The sequence below is a fragment of the Heteronotia binoei genome, chromosome 20 (assembly GCF_032191835.1).
Source record: "Heteronotia binoei isolate CCM8104 ecotype False Entrance Well chromosome 20, APGP_CSIRO_Hbin_v1, whole genome shotgun sequence".
NCBI classification, from domain to species: Eukaryota; Metazoa; Chordata; class Lepidosauria; order Squamata; family Gekkonidae; genus Heteronotia; species Heteronotia binoei.
This window is the reverse complement of record NC_083242.1, coordinates 14,469,605-14,497,522: the sequence shown is the minus strand read 5'-3', so window position 1 is coordinate 14,497,522 and position 27,918 is coordinate 14,469,605. Positions and strand designations below refer to the sequence as shown.

At 46.3% G+C, this 27,918-nt stretch overlaps 1 protein-coding gene across 1 annotated transcript; it reads left to right on the top strand.

Annotated features, from left to right (window-relative positions):
- The first annotated feature begins 269 nt into the window (after window positions 1-269).
- On the top strand, window positions 270-27,897 carry VRK3 (VRK serine/threonine kinase 3). The gene is made up of 14 exons (XM_060260573.1): window positions 270-486; window positions 3,298-3,431; window positions 6,466-6,630; window positions 9,310-9,456; window positions 11,125-11,177; window positions 14,579-14,645; window positions 15,310-15,394; window positions 17,554-17,656; window positions 17,905-17,997; window positions 18,817-18,949; window positions 22,158-22,278; window positions 24,866-24,924; window positions 27,092-27,240; window positions 27,876-27,897. Exons 1-13 carry the CDS (start codon window positions 413-415, stop codon window positions 27,238-27,240), a joined length of 1,383 nt encoding a protein of 460 aa, XP_060116556.1. The 5' UTR covers window positions 270-412; the 3' UTR covers window positions 27,876-27,897.
- The last annotated feature ends 21 nt before the right edge of the window (window positions 27,898-27,918 follow it).

Genomic DNA, 27,918 nt, shown 5'->3' with positions numbered 1-27,918 from the left:
GATACCCGTGGATCAATTCTCCATTATACTCTATGGGAACTGGTCTCCATAGGGAATAATGGAGTGCCCAGCATTCATTTCCCTCCCGCTCCTTTTCAGATGGCCCTGAAGCGGGGGGGGGGGCTCCAAACCGAGGATTCCCCTGTCCCCACCTGGGGATTGGCAACCCTAGCCTGAGGAAACAACCGAACATTTTCCTCGAGAAACGCTTCTCCCCCCCCCCCCTCGCGGCCTACAAGCGGCGCCTCAGCCGGCGCTCGAGTGAGCGCTGAGGGGAAAGCGAAACCTCCCGACAAAGCCTTCTTCTCTTCGCCCGCGGGGGCAGACCGGGCGAGGAAGGCCGACGGACGGACGGGCAGCGGCTGCGGAAAGGGATGCGCGGCGGGACGCCCTCCCGGCCCCGGCGGGAACCATGAAGCGAAGCACCCGAGGACGCCGCCGCGCGGCCCCGCTGAGGGTCGAGAAGATGGCGAGTCCCGGCGGCGGGTGGGTACGGCGACCTCGGCTAGGCCACGGCCGGGCCGACTTGGCCGCCGCCTCCCCTGAGGGAAAGAGAGGCTGCGGGGCGGCCCTTCCTGAGCAGAGGGGAGGAAGCCCCATGGGGACGAGGACCCGCTGGGGGTTGCCAACGAGGACGGGGGCGGGGGGTGCGGAGCCGCCTGTTTAGACGGGAAGAAGACTTATTCCGCTCTAGACCGTTGATCCTGGTTCAGCCCTGTCCCCAAATTGATTTTCTACCTCAGATCACAGAATCATAAACTCACAGAGTTGGTTTCTATCCTTCCACGATTCAAATGTAGAATGTCAGTTTGGAGACAGGGCTAAACCAGAATTGAAAGTCTGGTGCAGAATTGGCCTGGGGTTTAGTTTAGACCAGCAGCCCCATGGCGCAGAGTGGTAAAGCTGCAGTGCTGTGGTCTGAACTCTCTGCTCAGGACCTGAGTTCGATTCCGGCGGAAGCTGGGTTCAGGTAGCCGGCCCAAGGTTGACTCAGCCTTCCATCCTTCCGAGGTCGGTAAAATGAGCACCCAGCTTGCTGGGGGGGAAGTGTAGATGACTGGGGAAGGCAATGGCATACCACCCTGTAAAAAAGTCTGCTGTGAAAACGTCGTGATGCGACGTCACCCGAGAGTTGGAAACAACTAGTGCTTGCACAGGGGACCTTTCCTTTTCCTCAGTTTTGACCAGGGGTGGCCAAACTTGCTTAACATAAGAACCACATAGAATAAACATAAGAGCCACAAGACATGAACATCAGATGTTTTGAGAGCAGCAAGACAGGAAGGCAGGCAAATAGATGGTGGAGAGAGAGGTAGAAGAAAGAAAACAACTTTAAATGCATTCTCCAAGCCACTGTCTGACTTGGCTTGGAGAAGTGATTTAAAGAGAGAAATGCCTTCTCCAAGCTGGCCTATGGGGTAGTGGGGGCTTGGAGAGCCACACAATATGTGTGAAAGACCCACATATGGCTCTCGAGTGGCTCCCACAGTTTGGCCACCCCTGGTTTAGACCCATAGGAGTGCCTACGATTGCAGGCTCCCCTTTTTATTTTCCGAAGGGTAGTCTACAGCTCAGCACGTATTGTGTGGCATTTGAAGCTCCTACTGTCCCATTGGCTAGCTTGGAGAAGGCATTTTTCTCTTTAAATCACTTCTCCGTTCCAAGCTAGCTGGCAGCTTGGAGAATGCATTTAAAGAAAGTTGCTTTCTTTCCACCTCCTTTTTATTTGCCTTCCTTCCTGCCTGCCTGACTTCCTTGGAGCTCTCAAACATCTGATGTTCATGTCTTGCGGCTCTCAAACGTCTGATGTTTATTCTATGTGGTTCTTACGTTAAGCAAGTTTGGCCACCCCTGCTTCAGACCAGCATGGCTACCCATCTGAAACTATCTGAGAAAGTATGCATGCACGCAAAAGCTTATACCCAGAATTAAGCTTTGTTGGTCTAAAGGGTGCCACTGAACTCAAACATCATTCTGGTGTTTCAGAACAACACGGTTGTCTTGCTGAAACAAGAATAAAATTTTGAGTCCAGTGACACCATTAAAGTTTGGTTCAAGGTATGACCTTCCATGTGCATGCACACTTCCTCAAATACACTGAAGTGGAAGTACAGTGTATCTGAAGAAGTTTGTATGCACATGAAAGCTTATATCCAGAATTAAACCTGGTTGGTCTTAAAGGTGCCACTGGATCCAACTTTGTTCTGTTACTTCAGACCAACATGGCTACCCACCAGTGTTCCCTCTAAGCTGAATTAGTGTGAGCTTGCTCACAGTCTTTTAGCCTCCAGCTCCAGACATTTTTGTCTTAGCTCAGGAAGGATGGCCCCAGAGCAAGCTGATTTATGCAGCAGCCAAATCGCTCGCTCACAGCTTTAATGCCAGTAGCTCAAAAAGTTGAATTTTTGCTCACAAAATTCCACAGCTTAGAGGAAGCACTGCTACCCACCTAAATTTTTTTGTGTGAAGGCAGAATCTTGCATCTTAAGTCTGCAGCGGTGGTAAACAGGACTTGTAGCACTCTGGTGAAATTTTATTCCAGTTTAAATGGCAAGCATTTGAAGAATCATAGAGTTGGAAGGGACCTCCAAGGTCATCTAGTCTAACCCACTGCACAATGCAGGAAACTCACAAATACCTCCCCCTAAAGGGGCTCCAATTCATGAAAAGTGTATGTTGAGATAAATTTGGGGGAGGGGATTAAATATCTGCCACAAATGACGGACAGAAAATAACAGGACAGTGACAATCCGTTCACTGAAGAAGTGAGCTCCAGTAGTGTATGAAAGAGTAAATGTATGGAGGAATCTCCCTCTCCAAACCTACAACATAAAATGGCTGTATTATGAGGATCCACTCACAGCATTTGGCGAAGTGGGCTCCAGTCTGTGAAACCTCAGAAATGTTGGGAGGTCTCTCTGAGTCAAGGTTGACTCAGCCTTCCATCCTTCTGAAGTCGGTAAAATGAGAACCCAGCTTGCTGGGGGGAAAGTATAGATGACTGGGGAAGGCAATGGCAAACCACCCCATAAAAAGTCTGCCATGAAAACATTATGATGCGACGTCATCCCAGAGTCGGAAATGACTGGTGCTTGCACATGAGACTACGTTTACTTTTTAAAAGTAAAATTAATTAATGATTTAGCGTTATACTTCACTTTGGGAGGGGTTTTTTTAATGCTAGGTGCATACAGCCCCATTATGTTATTCTTTCAAAGATAGAAATGCATTATAAAAGGAAATTTCCCTTCAGCTTTCCATGTTTTTTTCCTTTCTGCTGTTTTCTTCCTTTTCCAGGATTGCCAGTTTTTGCCCCCAGTGTGGAAAGAAAGTAGAAGAAACCTTTGTCTTTTGCCCTTCCTGTGGGAACCGGCTGCCTGTGCAGGACGAAGAGGAGGCCATGCAGATCACTCCGGCTCCTTCAGCGCAAGGTGAGAATATTAAGTCAAAATGGGGATATCTGCAAGCAGGAAAACTTCACCTGCCTTAAAGCCTAGCAGGGTGCTTGCTGGTTAAAAGCTATGGGTGGTAGTAAAAAATGCTCTTAAGGAACAGCCAACTTTCTTTAAGATCTCCTATCTGAGTATTCAGGGGTCATTTTGTAGGAAAATAGGTGGTGGAGCTTATCCAGGGATTGTTATGCAGCTGCACCTACTATTCAATGGACAATGTGGGAAGGAGGAGGTGGAACTCTCAGAAAGGTTCAGGAGCTCCCACTGAATCCGAGGCCTGAGACTAACCCTACTTAGTTTTTGAGATCTTTGAAGACCAGGCTAGTCTGGGCCATCCAGGTTAGGATGCAAACTACAGAAACCTGCTGTGTTTTAATATCAAGTGACTTGGAAGACTTGACGGTACACAGATGTGAAGCCGGCACTAGAGTTGCCGACTCTAGGGAATACCTGGAGATTTGGGAAGCAGAGCCTGGGAATGTTGGGGTTTGAGGAAGCGAAGGGCTTCAGCCTGGTATAATGCCATAGAGTATACCCTCCAAAGCTGTCATATTATCCAAGGGAACTGATTTCTGTAGCCTGGGGATCAGATGGAATTCTGGGAGATCTCCAGCCACCACCTGGAGATTACAAATTCAAAGAGAGAAGTCACTAGGAAAATGTATAAGAAACAACTCGAAGGTTATAGTGACATATTTACTAAACCTTGTGCAAAACAATGAAAAATTTATAATATCATATTACAAAAGCACATAATTCATAAATACATAATCAATAGAGTTCCATTGTATAGGAGGCTGGCACCTTATACACCACCTGGAGGTTAGCAACCCTAATTGAATCAAATCTTAGCCCTCGGGATTAATTTAGGTCAGTGTTTCTAAGACTTTTGTATCTTACATCCCACAAGTCACTCTATCAAAGAACCTGGGTCCCACCAAGATAGAATCAAAAAGCCCTCTGGATGTCCATAAGAACATTTGTATGTTTGCAGACATCCTGTTCTTATAGCTATCATTCATAGGGGACTGAGGACAAGTAATAGCTTAGTAAATATTATGAAACAGCTTGTGGTATGCATGCCATTGATTGGGAACCTCTGATCTAGGCCACCTACCATAGCTCTCCCACCCCCACAACTGGAAATAATTATTCTGTTAAAGTTACAGGGTGGCTATGAGGATGAAACTTTAATAGGAATTCTGTTTTAATTGGCAGCATAAATATTTCCCCAGTGGCAGCTTCTGTAGTTTGTATGTGGAAGGGCTTTCTTTGTGGTTTGGCCATTGCTAACGGGTGACCCATTTCCTACTGCTTCCTCCTAGCTGAAGGAATGTGTACGAGAGAGATTATTCAAAGGGCTGGGAAAAAGGAAAAAAAATAAGGGTTGATTTGTTTGCTTTCTTCCAAGGACTATTTCTTTCATTTTCCCCAGTAAAAACAATTGGAAATATTTGAGAACACTGAAAAAAAATCAAGAAAAAAATTGGATTAAGTGCAGAGCACTTTACATCAAGTTTTTCCTCACTCAAAACGTGCAGTGTGAAATCTACAATATTAGCCAATGATAATTCCTGTATATACTGTAGAGTTTTTCGAGAGCATGTTTAAATGTGGCTAATTTTGTTCCAGTTACTTTGCTATAATATATAATATTAATAATGCACTAATATTAACTAATAAAACCAACATTAATAATTGACTACAGTGTTTTCAGTGTTATAAAAGTGAATTCAATATCCAGATTTGCTGCTAGTCCTACTACAATTGTTTGAGACTGTTCCTTACAAACAGTACTCTTTTTTAATTTAATACAAAAAAAAATGTGTTTTCTGCTTTCAGTATTTATTTTATCCCTGTTGGACAAAGCAATGTCACCCTAAGTAAAGATTCAGCCTTCCAAGCTTACCGAAGTCAGTTGAAGGACATAACTATGGAAGCACAGGGCACAAATATTAAAATTGTATATGTTAACTTAGTTATGATAAATGTTATGTCATTAAAATGGTAACATATGTATGGGTTTGATAAGAAAATAACTTGCATATCTATCATTTTATCCCAAAATGTACCCCCCCCCCCCGGGGGAAAGGAACTATTTTTTCCCCAAAATGTCCAGAAATTTGACATCCTTCCTGCTTTCCCTGGGTAACTATAAATTTTCCTGGGCAATTGCATTATGTATGTTGACCAGGGCTTTTTTTGTAGCAGGAACTCCTTTGCATATTAGACCATATACCCTTGGTGTAGCCAATCCTCCTGGAGCTTACGGTAGGCCCTGTTCTAAGAGCCCTGTAAACTCTTGAAGGATTGGCTACATTAGGGGTGTGTGGCCTAATGTGCAAAAGAGTTCCTGCTACAAAAAAGGCCCTGATGTTGACTAAGATGTTCATGTCTCTCTCCTTCCAAAACAAAGCTTCTAAACAATGTAAAAGAGCATAGTGGGTTCAAAGTCCAGCAGGGGTCGCTGTCTCCTAGAGATGAAGCCCAAGATGGGCAGAGACCATGTTCCTCTATAAACTTCTCAATCGTTATTCTGGAGTGAGGATGGGGATGTGCTAATCAGGACTGGAACAGAATTACTGTACTGCTTGGAGTTCAGAGAGGAGTGGATTGAGGAGAATTAGCAGTGTCTTCTGAAATGAAGTTATCCCCTTCCTAAGTCAACGGAAGTCTTAGAAGAGGCTAAGAAGAGTTTAATTCTGTTTAGAAACAAGAATAGTTTTTTGTATCCCACGTTTCTCTACCCTAAGGAGTCTCAAAGTGGTTTATAATGATACCTTGTGAGGTAGGTGGGGCTGAGAGAGTTCTGAGAGAATTGTGACTGGCCCAGGGTCGCCCAGCAGGCTTCATACAGAGGAGTGAGGACTCAAACCTGGTTCTCCAAATTCGAGTCCAGCACTCTTAACCATTATACCACACTGGCTCCGAGAGGGCTGGAACCATTCAGGGACAGGACAGGAGTTTTGACCCTTTAAGCATTTCTGACCAGGTCTGCTTCCATTTTGCTTAGAACTTAATAAGAAAGTTTTGGAGAAGCTTACTGTAGCAGTGAAGTGTCCTGAAAAGAAAAAAGTGGAAATACATTCACCAGACAAAGGAAAAGCTTCGGCTTCGGTTAAGCAAGGCTCCGGACAAATCTTGCTGACTTCCAGGTCCCCAAAGGAAACAACGAAAGGTGAGAGTTTGTGGGTAATGTGAAGGCCTGATACTGCAGATTATTCTGCATAGCAGCCTTCCTAGCTTGCACTTAACACTTGTCCCTGTTTCGCTTTACCCTTGGTCTTGGGGCAAAGCCTAACACATTTTCCTTCCAGCATAAACTGAATGGCATCAGAGTGTGCGCTCGTCAAGCAGTATACAAGAATAAAGTTGTCCGTCTTGAGCAGGGGTGGCCAAACTTGCTTAACATAAGAGCCACATAGAATGAATGTCAGATGTTTGAGAGCCACAAGGCAGGAAGGAAGATGGGGGAAGGGGGGTGTAAAGGAAGCAACTTCAAATGCATTCTCCAAGCCACACAATATGGCTTGGCGAAGTGATTTAAAGGGGCAAATGCTTTCTCCAAACCAGCTGACAGGGTGGTGTGGGCTTCAAGAGCCACACAATATGAGTGAAAGAGCCATTTGGGGCTCCCAAGCCACAGTTTGGCCACCCCTGGTCTTGAGTGTGTTTCACAGCGACAGGCTGGGACGGTTATCATTTGGAAATATGTTTCCAAAGGATGTGAGGAAAAAACCTTTGTGACAAAACCTACAAGTTGGGTTCTGTTAAGAAATAGTGAGCTGGGTGAGTGGGATTTGACGCTGAGTTTCCCGTATTGAAACCTAGTATTTTGGCCTTGACACCACACTCTGGCACTGCTTAAACAAGAAGGAATGCATGCTGTCAGTTGTCATCAGGACAAATGTTTTACCACTTGGCCTGCCGCAGTTCTTGTTTTGCTTTTATCAGGATTAAAAAATAACACTCCTTGTGTATACAGTGTATTCACCTACTGTTCTTTTTTTCTTGATTGTGCATACTGTTTTTTTTCAGCCTTTTCTTACAATCATGGTCATTAACACACAGACACACACAATTCTCACTCCCCACCTCCATTCCCAGAGTTAGCTTTCACTTGTACATTTAGCAGGATAAAGGTAGAGTCCGGTAGCACCTTTAAGACCAACAAATAACAATGAAATGGGAGCAAAACATTCATAGAGACAGGGTTTAAAAAAAACCCAAATTAGCTTATGATGTGGTATAAACATTTTATTTATTTTTTATTTTTCTTTACTTTAAATTTATATGCCGCCCACTCCATGCGGACTCTTGGGCGGCTCACAGTCACAATGCAACAATAGCAATACCTTATAATTATAAAATCAAAACACATATAATTTATAATTTAAACTTTAAAATGGTGCTATAAAGTTTCCTACATAGGTGGTCCAGCTTCATTTTAGTTCTTAATTCTCTGTAATTGCTCTGTTAGGTGTCTTATATGGATGGTAGTATTCAGTGACCCCTTTTAATTAATTTTGAGACGAAGCAGGGACAACAAGCCAAGCGCACAGGATCACAAAAGCTTATACCTTGAATAAAACTTCATTGGTCTCAAAGGTGCTACTGGACTCTATTCTGTTGTTTCAGAACACAGCTACCCACCTGGATATACCTTTAGCAGGGTAAAGGTGCACAGGATAGAGAAGCACAGAGGAGAGGCCTAGGCTGTTCCATTCAATCTGAAACAAAGTTACTTCCAGACCTCACAGTTTGTTGGCGGTCGGCATTCTGAATCAGAGTTCCTGTCACCTGCCAGACACACATCCAGGCTAGGGTTGCTACCGTTTCACACGGTTTGGCACAGTGCAGGTTGCTGAACTTTAACAGCATAAAACAACAGCAAAACACAGTAGAAGCAAAATGCAGTAAAGAGACTGTGTGGCAAATAACTTCCAAACCTTTTAACAACTTTACACATTCAACTTTATAGCTTTTAGAGCAAAGCATTACAATGCAATCTTAAAGAAAAAGAACATTTTTAAAGGCAAACAACCAAAAGTGTGTGGATAAACAGTCAAAAGCACAGACAGTCCCAAAATAAATTCCTCCACATCTTTCTTGGCTCAATGTCACTTAAAGAGCCTGAGTAAGATAGTCTAATTCACCAGAAATAATTCATAAGGATACAAAATTCCTCTGTCTGTGTAGACTGAAGGGACTGCCTCTGTGAATGACAGATGTCTCTGCCCGTTTCTTCAAATGGGAATAAGACTCCGATTACCCGAAGAAAACCACTCCTCTCTTGTGCTCATTGATGCGTTTGTTGACTAGATTTTAAGCACGTTTCAGGGCTGCATACAGCAACCCAAAATTTTTCAAGAGCATGTAATGGTTTAAGTAAACCAATCTTATACTTCTTGCTCACACACCACAAAATTCAATCCGTTTTAGAATTGGACTTTAGAATTTAACTTTAACAGCAGCAGCAGCAGCTCCTCAGTGTTTCCACAACACGAAGGACCCCTTTTAATTAATTTTTGTTTCTTTGGTGGGGTCTGTCATCCTGTGACCATAACTACCAGGGGGATTCTCCCTGGACAGCGGGTGGGTTTCTTAAGGGGCGCACTGGGGTAGCAGCTGTACAGTGGCAGCGCAGCTTGTGCATGAGTGTCGTGCGGAGCACTCCATGAAACTGTGCTTGACCATCTTCAAGGGAGGCCTCGAGTTCACTTCGGACATGGCAGTTTCTGAGGGACACTATTGGTGTGATTCGTAGTTTGTCCAGGATGGTCTGCTCGGAACCCTTGTGGGCCCAGAGGGCTGCCCATCTAAGAAACGGATATGTGTGCTTGATTTTTTGGTAAAGCAAAACCGAGTTCCCGCTCTCCCAAGAAGACCAAGACTGTGTCCGTGACTCCTCTCCCTGAGGGGGAGATCCTGACAGACCAGAGTGATAAGGAGTGGAAGCTTGTGAAACTTCTGAGCCAGTCTGACTTTGGGCTGATGTATGAAGGTATGGAATACAATCGTATTGCTTTGTATTGAGGAGGGATCTTCTAGGCCTGATTCTCTCATTTGTGCTAAGGTTGAAAATGAGGCTCAGTTGCCATAGCATGCTGGTGAATCATATCATTCCTGCATAGACAAACTTAATAATGCCCTACTTTGTCCCAACACACAGCCTGCGTGGCCAGCAGTTGTTCCAGAACTGCACTGACTGTTTCCCAGAACTCATTGCTGTGGTGACGGTGGTCCTAAAGAGATTTTTGTGAATAAAGAATGCTGAGGGAGGGAGGGAGGGTGCCTTTGAGGCTGCTCCTTGCTCAGAACATAAGAACATAAGAGTAGCCATGTTGGATCAGACCAATGGCCCATCCAGTCCAACACTCTGTGTCACACAGTGGCCAAAAAAAAGGCACCATCAGGAGGCCCATCAGTGGGGCCAGGACACTAGAAGCCTTCCCACTGTGTCCCACCCCCCAAGCACCAAGAAGACACAGCATCACTACCCCAGACAGCTCCAACAATATGCTGTGGCTAATAGCCACTGATGGACCTCTGCTCCATATGTTTATCCTATCCCCTCTTGAAGCTGTCTATGCTTGCAACTGCCACCACCTCCTGGGACAGTGAATTCCATATGTTAATCACCCTTTGGGTGAAGAAGTACTTCCTTTTATCTGTTCTAACCTGACTGCTCAGCAATTTCATTGAATGCCCACGAGTTCTTGTATTGTGAGAAAGATACTTCTTTTTCTACCTTCTCTATCTGATGCATATTCTTGTAAACCTCTATCATGTCACCCCCTCAGTCGACTGTTTCTCCCAGCTAAAGAGCCCCAAGCACTTTAACCTTTCTTCATAGGGAAAGTGTTCCAACCCTTTAACCATTCTAGTTGCCCTTTTCTGTATTTTTCCCAATGTTATAATATCCTTTTTGAGGTGCAGTGACCAGAATTGTACACAGTACTCCAAATGAGGTCGCACCATCCATTTATACAGGGGCATGATTCAGGACAAACTGATAAAAGTTTCCCCCATTTTGACATTTTTGGGACTGTTGTTTGCACAATAGGAAAGGAAAAGGAACTTTCTGCCCATCTTTTCACAGCGGATGTATTAATAATGCCTTGCATGTTGCAGCGCTTGAGGAGAATTCACAGTGCTTCACGGTCTTTTATCGTGCACTTCTAATGTGCTGAGGACTAGGCCTGGCTCCATTGGGTAGACACATACCCTAATTCTGTCGAGAACAGAGCAGATTCCCTGGGTCCATCAGGAAAAGGTTTACCTTCTCACTCAGAGACAGCCTTGTGTGCTGTCAGTATCTGTGTCTTTAGCTTATGGCTGCACATGGCTTTCCTCTGTACATGTTTTGCGGAAACTTTTACGATCACCTCTGCTCTGGCCTCTGATGATGACTCATTGTACCTGGAGCGCATTGTGGCAGCTAGGGTCTGCAAACAGAGTCTTGTTTATGTGGTTAAAAAACACAAACAGAAGCCCGGCCATTCTAAAACAAGCTGTGAGGAGGCTTGACATTGCGGCCTGCCCAGGTAAGGGATGGGGAACTCTAGAAGCCCTGGGCCACAATGTATTCTTGTCTGGCCAAGCCCTCAGGACGGCTTACTCTCTCCTGCATTACTGATTCATAACCTTCGTTCGCTTCATCCTCCCACAGCGGAGTCAGCATCTGGAGCCTGCCGTCAGAAGCAGAGGTTCTCCCTCAAACTTGTGAGTTCAGTTCTGGGAGCTGAGTATCATGTAGAACGTTCCATGTACTGCTTTTTTTTTTGTGCTCAAAAGTTGCCATAAGTGAAAGAAGCCCTCTATACTGCTCATCTGAGCTTCAGCCTCTGACAGCCCCCAAAATCCATATTCAAATTGCGTGAATTTGGAGAATATTCTGAGAATGTAATCAGTTTTCATCAGTCTTTTAGCAAAAATGGAGGGTTGGTTTATGTTGTTTTTCTTTCCTGGGCGTTCCTCAGAAATGCAGGGGCTGACCGGGCTACCTTCAGATAACCAAGCAGGGAGGAAAATCAGTCTTGCATGATGGTTGAACTGCATTTATGCAATCTCATCCACCACCACCATCGTCCTGATGCAAGAGCCTTTAAGCTGGTCTTTTGAAGATGTTCCTCCTGTCGCTTTTCTGTGCTTCTGTCCCCTTGCAGTCTGCTTCACCAGTCACATCCAATGCTCCCTCTAAGCTGTGGAGTCTTGTGAGCAGAAATTCTGCTCCATGAGCTACTGCCATTAAAGTTGTGAGCTACTGCATCGATTAGCTGAGACTGTGTTTCCTGAGCTAAGACAAAAATGCATGAGCCAGCTCACACTGACTCAGCTTAGAGGGAGGAGCTGAAAACAAAACCCCTGTTCTGCAAGAGAGGCAAAGATCCCACCCCTTCACCCATCCTAGATCTGGCAGCCTATGAACCCATCACCTGCTTGGGAGACACTCCACTGGCTTAACGTTAATGTGGAAAGAAGTACGGAATTAAGGTTTTGACACTGCTTCCAAGAACGTGGGCCAGAACAGGACCTAGGGCTTGGCAGAACACAAGACACAAGGACTCAGGATTTCTCTTTCCCCAGAGGGTGGTAGTGAGAATCGTTGTCTTGAGGGAGGACTGTCGTCAGGGTGAGATCACGCAGACTGACAAGCAGGACAGGCTAAGTAAGGCCAAGGGAAGAAGCAGTCCCAGTGCTCTCTGAGACACAGTGTGAATCCTAAACAGACTGTTTCATGCCTGCCAATTTGTTTAATTACCTTGCTGTAAGACACTATAGATTGTCAGGGGTTTTTGGGTGTGGTAAAGGGCAAAGTACAGGGAAAGGTGCGACCAGAGTGGTGACTTAGTGGTGACAGAGGCATGGTGCTAGGAATTAAGTATTTAAGAGTGAACGGGAACTGTATGCGACAGATTGTCTTCCGCTGTGACCAACTGAGGAACCTCCCCACCCAGTCCCTCTTTGGTTCTGGAATACCACATCTGCATGTTTTTGTAATCCAATCACAACTATGTAGACTAGAAGCTCTTTTTTAAATTAAGTACAAAAACAGAGAGGGCCCAACTGCTGTAAGCCGAAATGCCCTCAAAACGAGGTTGGGGAATTAGTTAGGTGGGCACCTGGCTCACTAGGAATCTTTTTACCAATTTATACCAGGCTCAACCATCCAGAGGGTAATTGCTTAATAAAAGGACTCTAATTTAATAAAAACCAATTGTAATTTATTTAGAATAATAGTTCTTCCACACAAGATAAAAATACAAAACAATCACACATTCACACAGGCCTAAGAAACACAGATAGATTGATAGGGGAACATATAAGGGTAAACAGACAGGGTAATATTTACCATCGTAGTCTTCGAGGAAGGTTCCAATGGCGACATCAGAGGACAGGGGAAATGGACCCAAAACTGTGGCCAGAATTGGGGATGGATCTATGCAGCGGAATATGGGTTGCTGATAGAAGCACACATGAGTGGAGTTGGGTCAGAGGTTAAATAGACTCCCTTAGGCCCCTTAGGGGATGGGAGGTGACGGGGAGGAGAGATGGGCGGCTCTGTGATGACCATGAAGGCTGGACATTAGCAGAGCCAATGGTGAGTCCTTTGGTGACATCCAATTGGGTGTCAGCTTTAACCAATTAACTTCACCTTAGTCCTGTGAACCTGGAAATTTCCAGGTTGCGACAAGGCCTGGGGCGGCTCCAAGGGTGTCAGTATGGAAATGGCTAGGTACTTGGGATTAAGTGGGCTTATCTGGGAAGGTGACAATAGGGAATCAAATATTGACCTAGGTATCACCCGGGTAAGACAAAAGACTTGGTTGATGGAGGAGACATTCTTCCTCTTTTCTCATCATCTTCTGGGCAGGAGTTATTGTTTAGGGTATTGCCCGGCAATCAGGAACATTAGTTGAGCTATTAATCCATTCATGGGGCAGATGGGTTGCTTGCGAGCCAAGGGTGACACAGGGTGTGTGCGTGAGCCTTCCACTATGAAGGAATGAAGTCCAGTCTGGCAGGAAGATGGCTACGAGTGGTGTTAGCCCTTGGTTCATGGAAAACAGGCTAGAAACTGCTTGCCTGTACAGTTCATGGTGGTGTGGCTTCTGCCACTGCAGTGGCCAAGACTGGGCACATAAGGAGTAGCTGGCAGCTCATTTGTAGAATGCTGCTGCAAAGCTGTGGCTTATAGTATCCACCTAAGCCTTAGAAACTGTAAGCAAAGTCCACTTCTTAGAGCAGATGTGTGAGAGTTAAAACTCCAGGCACCCTGGCAACCATACTGGTGATCACGATGTCCATATGTATGAGAAGTAGGGGGCTTTTTCCTCACACTGCATGACCCTCATGAAGGCAATTAGGATACTGACCTCACTGTATGTTAGTTATGGCCACTGGGAAGGCATCCATAGTTTCATTGAAAAGGTCTTCTCTGCAGAAGACCAGAGTTCCAGTATTAGTGCACCCAGGGCTTTTTTTTATAGCTGAAACTCCTTTGCATATTAGGCCACACACCGCTGATGTAACCAATCCTCCAAGAGCTTACAGGGCTCTTCTTGCAGGGCCTACTGTAAGCTCTTGGAGGATTGGCTATATCAGGGCTGTGTGGCCTAATATGCAAAAGAGTTCCTGCTACAAAAAAAGACCTGAGTGCACCTATTTCACTTTATCCACTGTGCTGTTTTTGATTTCCCCTGTTTGTTGGGATGCATCAGCAAGTTCCTTTTGAGTTCTAAAGAAGCTATATAAGGAACAGTCACTTTCTTTTTACAATTATTTGTTTGTGAGTGTACACACCTGGAAATCATGGTGACTTTTATTATTTGTGTGTGTGTACCTGGAAGTTGTGCTGACCTCTAATGACTGACCCCTACTGGGGTCCTGGAGGATATTCAGGGAGGTGGCTGAATAAAGTCTGCCCCTGCCTTTCTGCCTCCTGGTATTCCAAGGAAGTCTCCCATCCAAATACTTGCCAGAGTTGCCCCTGCTTAGCTTCTGAAATCTGATGAGATCGGGCTTGCCTTTCTTAATGGTCATCTGGGAGAAATTGGAGGGCATGGGACTGTTGGAAGACATATTAATGCCAGCTTCTACGTCCATCCCCCTCTCTTTCTCAGGATACCAAAGATGGACGGCTCTTCAATGAGCAGAACTTTTTGCAGCGAGCAGCAAAGAAAGCCACGGGTAAGACGTTGAGCAATTTACGGGTGACAGAGCTGTGTCTCTTTGCCTTTGGCCTGGTAGCATTTTTGCCCAGTTTACATATTCCAAGGGTGGAAGGAAGAGAGTTGTAGATGCTCAGCCTTTCCAAGATGTATTCTGTTGTTCCCTGGCAGTGAACTCTAATGGGACTCATTCCTGTGTTGCATTGAGCGCTATCCAGCAATTATAAAAGTTTTCCTACATGTGTGAGTCATTTGCTGCTATCTGTGAGGGAGGTCTGTTCCATAAACACACAGCCCAAAAGACAAGGCAAGGCTACGTGGTGATGGCGTGGGGTCCCAAGCATATTACCATGAATGCCCACTTTGGATGTGATTCTCTATACTTGGTTGGGCGCTAAGCATAAATAGTGCAACATGAGCAGGTCATAGTTAAACTGTAGCGCTACCAGACTGGGTGAGGGACAGTGGAGCTTGTCTTACTGCCTCTTCTTTCTCAACAGCCTTTCCCCCCTTGATTTGGTTTTACCAACAAGCTGGATTCTTAAAGCTCTGTTAATGTTATGTCTGATAGGTAAAAATGGGGGATGGGTCTCTGAGTAATTTACACTTGCCTATGCAGACAAGCTATCATGAATGAGATCTGCTTGGGTAACCCCCATTGGTCGCCTTCTGTCTCCCTGCAGTAGAAAAGTGGAAGAAACAGCATTCCGTTCCATTGCTTGGAATCCCCAATTGCGTTGGCTTTGGCCTCCATGGTAGTAACTACAGGTGAGAGAATCTGGTCTAAGGAGTTTCCATGTATCACCTCTCCCATTATTGCCTGTATCCTGCTCTTTGTTCTAAGGCAGGGGTGGCCAACGGTAGCTCTCCAGATGTTTTTTTGCCTACAACTCCCATCAGCCCCAGCCAGCATGACCAATGGCTGGTGCTGATGGGAGTTGTAGGCAAAAAACATCTGGAGAGCTACCGTTGACCACCCCTGTTCTAAGGCATTCCCTCTCTACCACCAGTCTTAAATTTCCTTCACTTGTCCTTTAGGTTCCTTCTATTCTTTTCTTTTTGCCTTTACTTGCCTTTTGCTCTCCTCACTTGCATTTCTTCAGAAGGGATATAGCAGGGTTGGCCAAACTGCAGCTCTGGAGCCACATGCGGCTTTTTCACACATATTGTGTGATTCTTGAAGCCCCCACCTACCCATTGGCTGGCTTTAAATCACTTCCAGAAGCCAAGCCAGCTCATGACTTGGAGAATGCATTTAAAGTTAAAGTTGCTTTCCTTCGACCTCTCTTCCCTTCCCGATCTATTTCCCTCCCTCCCTTCCTCCCTCCCTCCCTTCCTCCCTTCCTCCCTCCCTCCCTCCCTCCCTCCCTCCCTCCCTCCCTCCCTTCCTCCCTCCCTTCCTCCCTCCCTTCCTTCCTTCCTTCCTTCCTTCCTTCCTTCCTTCCTTCCTTCCTTCCTTCCTTCCTTCCTTCCTTCCTTCCTTCCTTCCTTCCTTCCTTCCTTCCTTCCTTCCTTCCTTCCTTCCTTCCTTCCTTCCTTCCTTCCTTCCTTCCTTCCTTCCTTCCTTCCTTCCTTCCTTCCTTCCTTCCCTGCCTCCCTCCCTGCCTCCCTCAAACATCTGACATTTATTCTTTGTGGCTCTTACGTTAACCAAGTTTGGCCACCCCTGGACTATAGCCTCATTGTTTGGTTTATATTGATCTAACTTTTCTTATTATCTAATTTGCCACCGTTTTCATCTTTCTGTCTTTTTTTTTTTTTGCCAGAAGGCAAAATAACCTTTGTTTTATTGGATCTGAATTGCTCCCACAGCTTTTTGAACCTCTAATTACGCTTTCTCTTGCTAATGGGTGACCTTTTCCCCCACCATCTTTGTTTTCTGGTAATACTGAATTTTGTACATTCAGCTCTTGGAGGGAGGACATAGAACTCTGAAAGGCTGTGGCTGCAGCAGGGTCAACTGAATCTGTTATTCCCATATTTGGTCATTACATGTCTGTTTTCAGCTCTAAGATCCAGGGTGGCGTAGTGGTTGGAGAGGTGCCTCACAAGAATCTGAGAGACACAGATTAGACTCCTCCCTCTGACATGAAGATGGCTGGGTGACTTTGGGCCTGTCGTTCTAACAACATAAGAAAGTAAGAGAAGCCATGTTGGATCAGGCCAATGGCCCATCCAGTCCAACACTCTGTCACACAGTGGCCAGAAAAACCAGGTACAATCAGTAGGCCCCACAGTGGGGCCAGGACACTAGAAGCCCTCCCACTGTTGCCCTCCTCTCAGCCTAAGCCACCTCACAGAGCTGCTGTTGTAGGACAGAATGGAGGAAGGAAAAAAGAAGACTGCAGATTTATACCCTGCCCTTCTCTTTGAATCAGAGTCTCAGAGCGGCTTACAATCTCATTTATCTTCTTCCCCACAACAGACACCCTGTGAGGTAGGTGGGGCTGAGAGAGAAGAAGAATTGCAGATTTATACCCCACCCTTCTCTCTGAATCAGAGACTCAGAGCAGCTTACAATCTCCCATATCTTCTCCCCCCACAACAGACACGCTGTGAGGTGGGTGGGGCTGAGAGGGCTCTCCCAGAAGCTGCCCTTTCAAGGATAGCTCTGTGAGAGCTCTGGCTGACCCAAGGCCATTCCAGCAGGTGTAAGTGGAGGAGTGGGGAATCAAACCCGGTTCTCCCAGCTAAGAGTCCACACATTTAACCACCACACTAAACTGGCTCTCAACAACCCTATATGCTGATTTTTACTCCCCACTGGGGAGAAGCAGGATTCGAGAGAGTAAATATAAGGGGACCTGAAGAAGACTTCACTGATGCGTAGGGCTTGAAATTCTGCTGAGTTGGGTGAGATGGGGGATGCTTTGGAGACTTCTTGGCAAAAGCGTGGCCCATCTGCAACACTCCACTCTGACCTGCAGGTTCCTGGTCTTCTCTGATTTGGGTCGGTCCCTCCAGTCGGTCCTGGATGATGTCCCTGGCCAGATGACGGAGAAAGCCACCTTCCAGATTGCAGTCAGGCTGGTATGGGATGCCAGAAAAAGGAGGGGAGGGCATCTCGAAAAGGCCTGTTGCTGAATTCGGCCCAGCTGTAAAACGGAGATGTCTGCTGTTACAGGCCTGTTTCTGGAGCAGAGAATTGTGGGAAATTGCCCTGCTACTGCAGCCACAGGAGTGAATTAGCGGGTCAGGATTCCGTCACTTAGAGCAAGGCTAGGAAAGGGTAGACGTTGCAGCGTTGCCATTTCCCCCCCCCCCCCCTTTGTCTTTAGCTGGACGTGCTGGAGTTCCTTCATGAGAACGAGTACTCCCACGGGGACATCACCGCGGAGAACATATACGTGAATCCATTGGATCTATCTGAGGTAAGAAGCATTCTGGAAAAGTTTGTTGCTTGGAGAGCTTTCCTTGTAGAGTCAGAGACCCTAAAGCTTCCCTTAGTCAAGGGAAAATAGTACCCCAAAGTCAAGTTAACCCCAAGTTTAGGTGCTAAAGACTTAAGCCTGGCCATTGGTTCAGTACTTGACTCTCCAAATAGTTTCTGAGGTGGGAGGGAGCCAATCTGGTGTAGTGGTTAAGTGGTGAAGTGCGTGGACTCTTACCTGGGAGAACCAGGTTTAATTCCCCACTCCTCCACTTGCAGCTGCTGGAATGGCCTTGGGTCAGCCATAGCTTTCACAGAACTGTCCTTGAAAGGGCAGCTTGTGGGAGAGCTCTCTCAGCCCCACCTACCTCACAGGGTTTCTGTTGTGGGGGAAGAAGATAAAGGAGATTGTAAGACACTCTGAGACTTTTGATTCAGAGAGAAGGGCAGGGTATAAATCTATGGTGGTCTTCTTCCCCCTCCACTAGGGAGTGCTGCCTATTGTTGGGTTTGGGGATGATGCTGGTCACAGCAGAGAACCTGAGTGAGGAAGGGGAAGGAGCTGCAGATTCTCACTGTGTTGTGTGGAAGGGGTCTCCATACTTCCTGGTTGAACCTGTTCTGACCATAGCTCTTTCCAGACTATCACAGAGATAGGGACAGGGACTTCAGGGCACAAGTCCGTTGCTAAAAACTAGGGGACTGGAGCAAAGGCAATTTCACCTGCTAGGCGCCCCTCCCCCCCATAGCTCTCCCTTTTGGTTCCTGTTGAGCCGCTGCAGCAAACCTGTTCCGCGCTTCCCTTTTCTTCCTTCCCCAGCTCACCCTGGCTGGCTATTGCTTTGCTTTCCGATACTGCCCAGGGGGGAAGCATGTACCTCAGCGGGAGGGCAGCAGGACTCCACACGAGGGCGCCCTTGAGTTCATCAGCCTGGATAGCCACAAAGGAGCCGGTGAGATTTCAGCGCTTGGGAACAGACCGGTGTGTGTGCGATGTACATGGGTCATTGGCTCAAACCCCTCCTGGCCTGGGGCTTTTTACCCTGTACTTTTGATGATGTTATCTCTCTGAGGATCAGGTCTTCCTCTAGATCAGAGGTGTCGAACTCATTTGTTATGAGTGCTGAATCTTACATAAATGAGACTTTGTTGGACCGGGCCATGTTGGGTTGGGCCATGCCGGGCTATGTGTGTACCTATTTAAGATTAGGTAGCAGAGATATAAACTTTATAAAGAACATAGACAAACCCAAATATATATTTAAAAAAACTTAAAAGATGCTTAAAATGTTAGCACTCATTGGTTTTAAAGATTCTTTCTTTGTATTTCTCCCATGGAATCTAGGGAACTGGGCAAAGGAAGCTCTGACTCTTTCCTTTCTTCCCCAGGGGACTGGGGGGGGGGGTGTTAGCCAATAGAAGGAAGAGAGGCTTGACTCAGTAGCTCTGCTGTGCGATTGAGAGAGCCTGCTAAAGCAAACTATTCCTCCCTCCCCAAAGGAGGAGCCTGAGCCAATGGAGAAAATAGAGGTTTTGCTTTGTAGCTCCTGTGCAATTGAGCAAGCCTTGCAAAGCAAGTTGTGATGCAGAAGGAAGCAAGAGAGAGGGAGAAGGAAACAGATGACAGCCAATTGCTCGGGGGCCTGATAGGAGCCCTCTGGGGGCCCGATTCGGTCCCCGAACTGCATGTTCGACATCCCTGCTCTAGATAGTTTAGAGGAAGGCCTGATCCCTCTGGATAAAGGGCTCAGGTCACCCACTGATGTGAATCGAAACGAGTCTAGTGGGTCGTCTGGGGCAGTTTCCCCTTCATGGTCCCATCCAAGAGATCATCTTTTCCTCTGTGCTCCTGTCCTCCCTCTGGGTGTCCAGCTGCCCTGTTTATTACAGCCACAAACTTTTATTGATAAGATAACACAGGGCTGTTCTTTGCAGAGTAACCGCATAGGGAGCAATGTTCCCTTTAAAATGAGTTAGCGGGAGCAAACTCAGAGTTTTTTGGCTTCCCGCTCACACATTTTTTGTCTTAGCTCAGGAAAAAATAGCCCCAGAGCAAACCAATTTATCCAGCAGCTCACAACTTGAATGCCAGCAGCTTACAAAGTAGAATTTTGAATAGATGGTATATGACTCCTAAGAAATTGGCAAATATGAATAATAAGATGCCAGACAGATGTTGGAAATGTAAAAAATATGAAGGTTCTTTCTACCATATGTGGTGGACTTGTGAAAGAGCAAAAAAGTATTGGCAGATGATTCAACAAGGATCTTGGGATATGAATTTAAGAAAGTTGCAGAGACTTTTCTGTTGGGATTACGAATGGAAAAATTTCCAAAAGAAGATAGAACTATAATTTGCTTTCAGCTGCTAGGACATTATATGCGCAGTTGTGGAAGCAAGAGAAAAATACCAGAAAAATGGGATTGGATTGTAAAAGTTATGACATGGAGTGAAATGGACAAATGAACAAGAATTTTAAGAGACTATGATTTAGAAGTTTTTAAGATGGAGTGGAAAAAGTTCAGAAGATATGTAGAAAAAGAGTGGAAAATAAAAGGACATTGGACAATTTTTGATAATGATTAAGTCTTAGAAAAAAGAAAAATATTAATTTTTGTTTTTATTAGTTAAAGGTACCTTTAAACATCAGTACTTTAAGTAAATAACACCGGCGGGGGTCAAGTAACGGGGGGAGGGGTGGGTAGAAAGTAATATACGGGATAGATAAAAGAAGTTATTAATGATGCAAGAAATATAATTTGTTACCATATGTTACCAAATAAAATTGTTTTAACTAAAAAAAAGAAGTAGAATTTTGGCTCACAAGACTCCAAAGCTTAGAGGGAGCATTGATAGGGGAAAGGAAAGGAAAGGTCCCCTGTGCAAGCACCAGTCATTTCCGACTCTGGGGTGACGTTGCTTTCACAACGTTTTCACGGCAGACTCTTTACGGGGTGGTTTGCCATTGCCTTCCCCAGTCTTTTACACTTCCCCCCCAGCAAGCTGGGGACTCATTTTACCGACCTCGGAAGGATGGAAGGCTGAGTCAGCCTCGAACCGACTACCTGAAAACCCAGCTTCCACCAGGGAATCAAACTCAGGTCGTGAGCAGAGCTTAGGACTGCAGTACTGCAACTTTAGCACTCTGCACCACGGTGCTATTGATAGGGATAGGGGGCTCTTATTAATAGATGAAAGTTTTTGATTAATCAGTGTGGACCAATTTTAATCAGAAGGGTGATGAGCCCAAGGGCATGTTGGTTTATTCTGTTCTGTCACTAAAATAGAGAACGAGTAACAGAATCATAGAGTTGGAAGGGGCCCATACAGGCCATCTAGTCCAACCCTCTGCTCAGTGCAGGATCAGCCTTGAGCATCCCTGACAGGTGTTTGTCCAGCTGCCGCTTAAAGACTGCCAGGGAAGGGGAGCTCCCCACCTCTCGGTAGCTGATTCCATTCTTGAACAACTCTATGACAAAAGTTTTTCCTAATAACCATCTGGTATCTTCCCACCCCTAATTTAAACCCATTCTTGTGAGTCCTCTCCTTTGCTGCCAACAGGAACAGCTCCCCACCCTCCTCTAAGTGACAGCCCTTCAGATACTTAAAGAGAGAAACCATGTTGTCCCCCACCACCACCCTCAAACACCTCTTCCCAAGTCCCTCAGCCTTTACTTATAGGGCTTGGTCTCCAGGAAGAAAATTTTTTTTTCCCCTTTTGGTGGGGAGAGAGTGAGCTCAGAGCTTGAGAACAACAGCTGTGTTACTCTTTTCAATCCCTCAAAAAGGCACCTATATTCATTTCTTGGTAATATATATAATTAATCTGTTGACTAGCCAGCAGCTCTACTTTAAAAAAAAATGAAATCTATAGAACAAAGAGTACTCACAGAGAGATGTTTTCAGCTGTGTCACAGCAGTCGGTCCAAAACTGTCCAAAATTTGAGGCTATGACCTCCTAGAGTAGATCAGAAATAGGAAGCCTGGGTAAACAAGCCCCTCGACAAGGCTCATGCTCAGCCATTGGCTATGCTGCATGAGGGTTGCTGTGACCCATGGATGGCTGCATGCCTCCTTGCCTCTCCTCCATGGGCAGAGCTCCGGAGCTCTGCTCTCCAAGGTTTCACACGTGGACATGTGTTCTCTCCCTACCTTGTCAGCCCCATCCCGTCGGAGTGATCTTGAGTCCCTGGGTTATTGCCTCGTGGAGTGGCTGTGTGGCTTCCTTCCCTGGTCAGAGGAGCTGACAAATCCCTGCGTGGTCATGGAGAAGAAAGAGAGGTAAAGTGCCTTGCATGGGTGTGGTTATTGGGTTTGTTTCTTTGTTGTCTCAAGCAAGGGCCTCTTCTCATTCTAATGAATTAGAGATGGGAACATTGAGTAGATACGGGAAAGAAAATTGCGAAGGGGTAGTCATGTAAGTCTGTTGCAGTCAGATGAGACAAAAGTCTAGCTGGCACCGTGAGCTTTTGTGAGTCACTTCAGATACGTATGGAAATCAAACTGAGAATCCTTATGGGGACGCTTACAAGGGGCAGTGATGCTCTGTATTCTTGGTGCTTTGTGGGGGGGATGGGAGGGCTTCTAATGTCCTGGCCCCACTGGTGAACCTCCTGATGGCACTTGGGGTTTTTGGCCACTGTGTGACACAGTGTTGGTCTGGATGGGCCATTGGCCTGATCCAACATGGCTTCTCTTATGTTCTTAAGGAATGTAGATTCGCTGTGTGTGTTGCGGGGGGAACAGGTGACCTCTCTATATGTCTGAAACTGAATTAGGAATTACAGGTAATGGGTGAGGAGGAAGTTCATCGGTTTGAACAGATAAGCAAGATTATAAATTTTAATGGAAATGTGATGACATTGATGTAATGTTATAGGTTGATAAAGCATGCTAAGGGCAGCCAATTAGAATCTCTCTAAAACAGGCCCTGCAGAGTAAGACGCAAAATATATCCAGGATATTCAAGCAAGTATCCATATGGGTTTTCCACTGTGAGTTCTAATAGTCATCAGTAGAACAAAGCAGGAGTCAAGTGGCACCTTTAAGACCAACAAAGTTTTATTCAGAGTGTAAGCTTTCATGTGCGTGCAGACTTCTTCAAACGAGGGGGTAGGGTACAGTGAGCTGAAATACATATAGCTGGTGGGTTAAGAGTGTAAACTGATACAAAGTTAACTGATTACACTATTTTGCCATTTGATCCTAACCTTGTGTTTTGGATCCTGTTACTGTTAGGTGGATACCGTTACCGTTAGGTGGATCTGTAACTGGTTGACAGATCGCACCCAAAGAGTGCTTGTGAATGGTTCCTCATCCTCTTGGAGAGGAGTGACAAGTAGAGTGCCTCAAGGATCTGTCCTGGGGCCTGTTTTGTTCAACAGCTTTATAAATGATTTGGATGAAGGAATAGAAGGAATGCTTATTAAATTTGCAGATTATACTAAATTGGGAGGGGTTACAAATATCGTAGAAGACAGAAACAGGATGATCTTGACAGGCTGGAAAACTGGGCTAAAACCAATAAAATGAATTTTAACAGGGATAAATGTAAAGTTATGCATTTAGGTAGGAAAAATCCAATGCATGGTTATAGGATGGGGGAAACTTCTCTTAGCAGTAGTATGTGCAAAAAGGATTTAGGGGTCTTAGTGAACCATATGCTGAACATGAGTCAAGAGTGTGATGTGGTGGCTAAAAAGGCCAATGTAATTTTGGGCTGTATCAACAGAAGTATAGTATCCAGATCACGTGAAGACATGGTATTGCTTTACTCTGCTCTGGTAAGACCTCACCTGGAGTATTGTGTTCAGTTTTGGGCACCACATTTTAAGAAGGATATAGGCAAGCTGGAACAGGTCCAGAGGAGGGTGATGAAGATGGTGAGGGGTCTGGAGACCAAGTCCTATGAAGACAGGTTGAAGGAGCTGGGCATGTTTAGCCTGGAGAAGAGGTGACTGAGAGGTGATATGATCACCATCTTCAAGTACTTGAAGGGCTGTTATATAGAGGATGGTGTGAAATAGTTTTCTGTGGCCCCAGAAGGTAGGACCAGAACCAGTGGGTTAAAATTAAATCAAAAGAGTTTCTGGCTCAACATTAGGAAGATCTTCCTGACAGTTAGAGCAGTTCCTCAGTGGAACAGAGTTCCTCAGGATGTGGTGGGCTCTCCTTCCTTGAAGGTTTTTAAACAGAGGCTAGATGGCCTACTGACAGCAATGAAGATCCTGTGAATTTAGGGAAAGGGATTTGTGAGTTTCCTGCATTGTGCAGGGGGTTGGACTAGATGACCCTGGAGGTCCCTTCCAATGATTCTGCACCCTATCCCCTCATCTGAAGAAGTGTGCATGCATATGAAAGCTTACATCTGAATAAAACTTTGTTCGTCTTAAAGGTGCTACTAGACCAACACAGCTGCCCACCTGGATCTAATAGCCGTCAGCGTTGGCTGTTGTTATGTGGGTACCCTGGGTCGCTGTCCTGGATCTGCCTCTTTCTGGACCTCTCCTTTTGGTTCAGATGTGGTTGGGTGGCCCATCTTGTTCCTTGTCTGTTAAGATCTCTGGGCTAGCAGAAAAACCCAATGCGCTCTCGGCCTTGAGGGAGGGATAGTACCGGAGATGAGTGTCCACCCATTACTCAGCATACATCATCAAGGCAGCCACTGGGGCAAATACCACACTTGTCCAGTGAATGTGGCAGGCCTCAGTGTCCTGTTGAACTGAGCCTCTCTGACCTTTGTCACTTTTTTTGGGGGGGGGGGAGGGAAGAGAGAGTAAGCAGGAAGGGAGAGAATTCTCATCTCAGCCTGCTCCCCCCCCCCCGGCCCCACACACCTAGCTGTTCTTTTTTTTTCCTGGCCTTGTAGGTATAAAGCTGATATTATCAAGAATCCAAAACTGCTCTGTTGCTGGAGAGCAATTCCAGGTACGCGTTGTTTGTTTGCTACCTTTGTGTGTCAGTCTTCACTGATAGTTCTTCTTGCTGGGTATGCTGGAGAGGAGGAAGAAGAAGACCATAGATTTATAACCCACCCGTTTCTCTGAATCAGAGTCTCAGAGCGGCTTACAATCTCCTTTATCTCCTTCCCTCCACAACAGACACCCTGTGAGGTAGATGGGGCTGAGAGAGCTCTCCAGGAAGCTGCCCTTTCAAGGATAACCTCTGGGAGAGCTATGGCTGACCCAAGGCCATTCCACTTAACCACTACACCAAACTGTATCTATTTTTATCCTTACGAGTAGGTTAAGTTGAGAAACAGCAGCTTTTCAAAGCAGCCCAGTGACTTTTGGGTCTGAAGGGGGAATTCAAGCTTCATATTCCTGCATCCAGATTCAACAGTTCCCTCAGTATTCCATACTGACCATCTTGTAGGAGGGATCCAGGTCTGGGGGTAGGCGGGGTGTGTGTGTTACAGATGTCTTCATGCATTTATTTTTAGTTGTGATATTAAAAGTCTACCCCACCTTTCTCCCCAATAAGGACCTAAAGTAGCTTCTTCTTCTCTCCTTCATTTTATCCTCACCACAACCCTGGGAGGTAGGATAGACTGAGAGTGTGTGACTGGCCCAAGGTCATCCAGCAAGCTTCCATGGCAGAACGGGGATTTGTACCTGGATCTCTCAGATCCTAGTCAGTACTCGTAACCACTGCGCCACACTGGCGCTGTTCACCAGAGCCGCATGATCAAATCGGGGAGCGATCCAACGAATTGTTCTCCTTAGCCGTTGCATTGAACGGTTCTTCTTCAGCTACGTGCACGTGAACGATTATGGATTAGTATTCACAGACTGCTCCTTGGTGCCTCCACGCTGGCATATATCGTCTCCAGTTATAGTCTAGTATTGATTGTATCTTCCTGACGCATAGCAGACAAGCAGCCCTTCAGAGTTCTTGCAGGGCCAGAGCATTCAGTGCTTTTTCTCAGGAGATGCTGTGTGCTGGAAGGGAACAGTGAGTCAGTGGATCCCAGGGAACGTCAGTCAGCTCTAGCCTCAGAGGAGGCAGCAGCTTGCTTGGCCCCAACAAGAGTGTGGAGAGATTATATCTCCCGGCGTGCAGAAAACTGGTAATGCAATTCGGCACTAGAACTGAAATTTCTTCTGCCTCTGCTACACATCTCCCTGGACTCATTCCTACATCAGTGACTCAGCCATTCTCATTTCTTTGCTTTTATTGTTTGAGAAAGAAAAACGATATCCTGTCTTCTCACCTTCGGGTGGCTTCCTCACAGTCACTTAAAGCATTCATATAAAATAACCAAAAAACTGTTCCTGGGATAGCTCAGGCAAGCCCAATGTTACCAAATCTCAGAAGCTAAGCAGCGTCGACTCTGGCAAGTACTTGGGAGGGAGACCTCCTTGATATACCACAGCTGGGAGGGCAGGGGCAGGTTCTATTCAGCCACCTCCCTGAATATCCTCCAGGCCCCCAGTAGGGGTCAGTCACCAGAGGTCGCCATGACTTCCAGGTTCTTCCTAGCAAGTACTTGGATGGGAGACCTCCTTGGAATACCAGCAGTCAGGAGGGCAGGGGAAGGCTCTATTCAGCCACCTCTCTGAATATCCTCCAGGCCCCCAGTAGGGGGCAGTTACCAGAGGTTGTCATGACTCCCAGGTGTGCGCACACGCACGCACACATAAAAATACAAAAATGCCCCCCCAAAAAACAAAACAAGACCCCATATCACAAACAGCTGGCATCTAAATCTAAGTAAACTGCATACCAGCCCATTGTAACCAGGATAGGGTAGGGATTCCTCATACAGGGTGCCACAGTGGAGAAGGCCCTGTCCCGAAGCCCGAGCAGGCACCTCAGCAGAAGATCTTAACAACCAAGCAAGTTCCAAGTGGCATAGCAGTTTGTGTGGCATCATGTGGGCACATCGTGTGGGTTGGATGGTGTGGATTCTTTCAGCTTTCCTTTCTTGCTGCCAGAATTTCCAATTGCTGCCTGCCCACCATGAAGCTCACTGACCCTGAAACACACGTAACTTCCATCTGGGTCAGCCGCTTTGCAGAGCTCGGAAAACCTTAGCAAGCGCCTGGAAGAAGCCGGCTAATTCTGACTTACCTCCCCTATGCCCTTTTCCCAGGGGCCGTGCAGAGCTACCTGCTGCGGGTGATGGCCTTGGAGTACGAAGAGAGGCCGAACTACGAAGAGCTCCGGACATTTCTGAGGAAGCCGCTTGAGCTGATGCGAGCCTCTGCCTACGACTCGCTGGACCTCAAAGTGGTACCCTAGGTAACATGCCAAGGACCTTTTGCATCCTCTTCTCCTCTCCCACTCAGCTCTAAAGCGGAGGTGGCAATTTAAAGTAGAGGAGCGGGAGAGGGCTGGCCCTTGTCCCCCTTATGGGGCCGTGACTTAATGGAAGCGTCTCTGCTTTGCATGCAGAAGGCTGCAGGTTCAGCCCCCTCCATCTTCATGTAAAAGGACCAGGCGGTAGGTAACATGAGACACCTTTCCCTGGGACCCTGGAGAGCTGCTGCCAAGTCTGAGTAGAATATACTGAACTTTACGGACTGTCTGATTCAGTATGAGGCAGGTTCATGTGTGCGATCGCTTCTAGCCAACTTCCAGCCATTCTGGTTGATGGGACAATCTCAGTTGTTAGCACATGGCAGTCTGGGCACCTAGGCGTGGTGGGCTGCTCTCTACCCACAACAGCTGTCTTCTGCAGTCATGCTGAGTTGGGAGTTTAATCAGTGATGGGGACCGGAACGAGGTCCCGTCGCCTCAGGCAGCAGACACAGATCTCTGTCATCGCCAGCCTTGTTGCTTTTGAGTTCCCAGCAGCATCAGAGCAAAACAACAGAGAGCAGGGAAAATGGAGAGTAACGAACTAACGAGTCACATTCTGCTTTGCAGCTTTGCAGGTCTGAGGAGCTCGGCGGGAGAAGAGGTGATGTGCAGGATCAA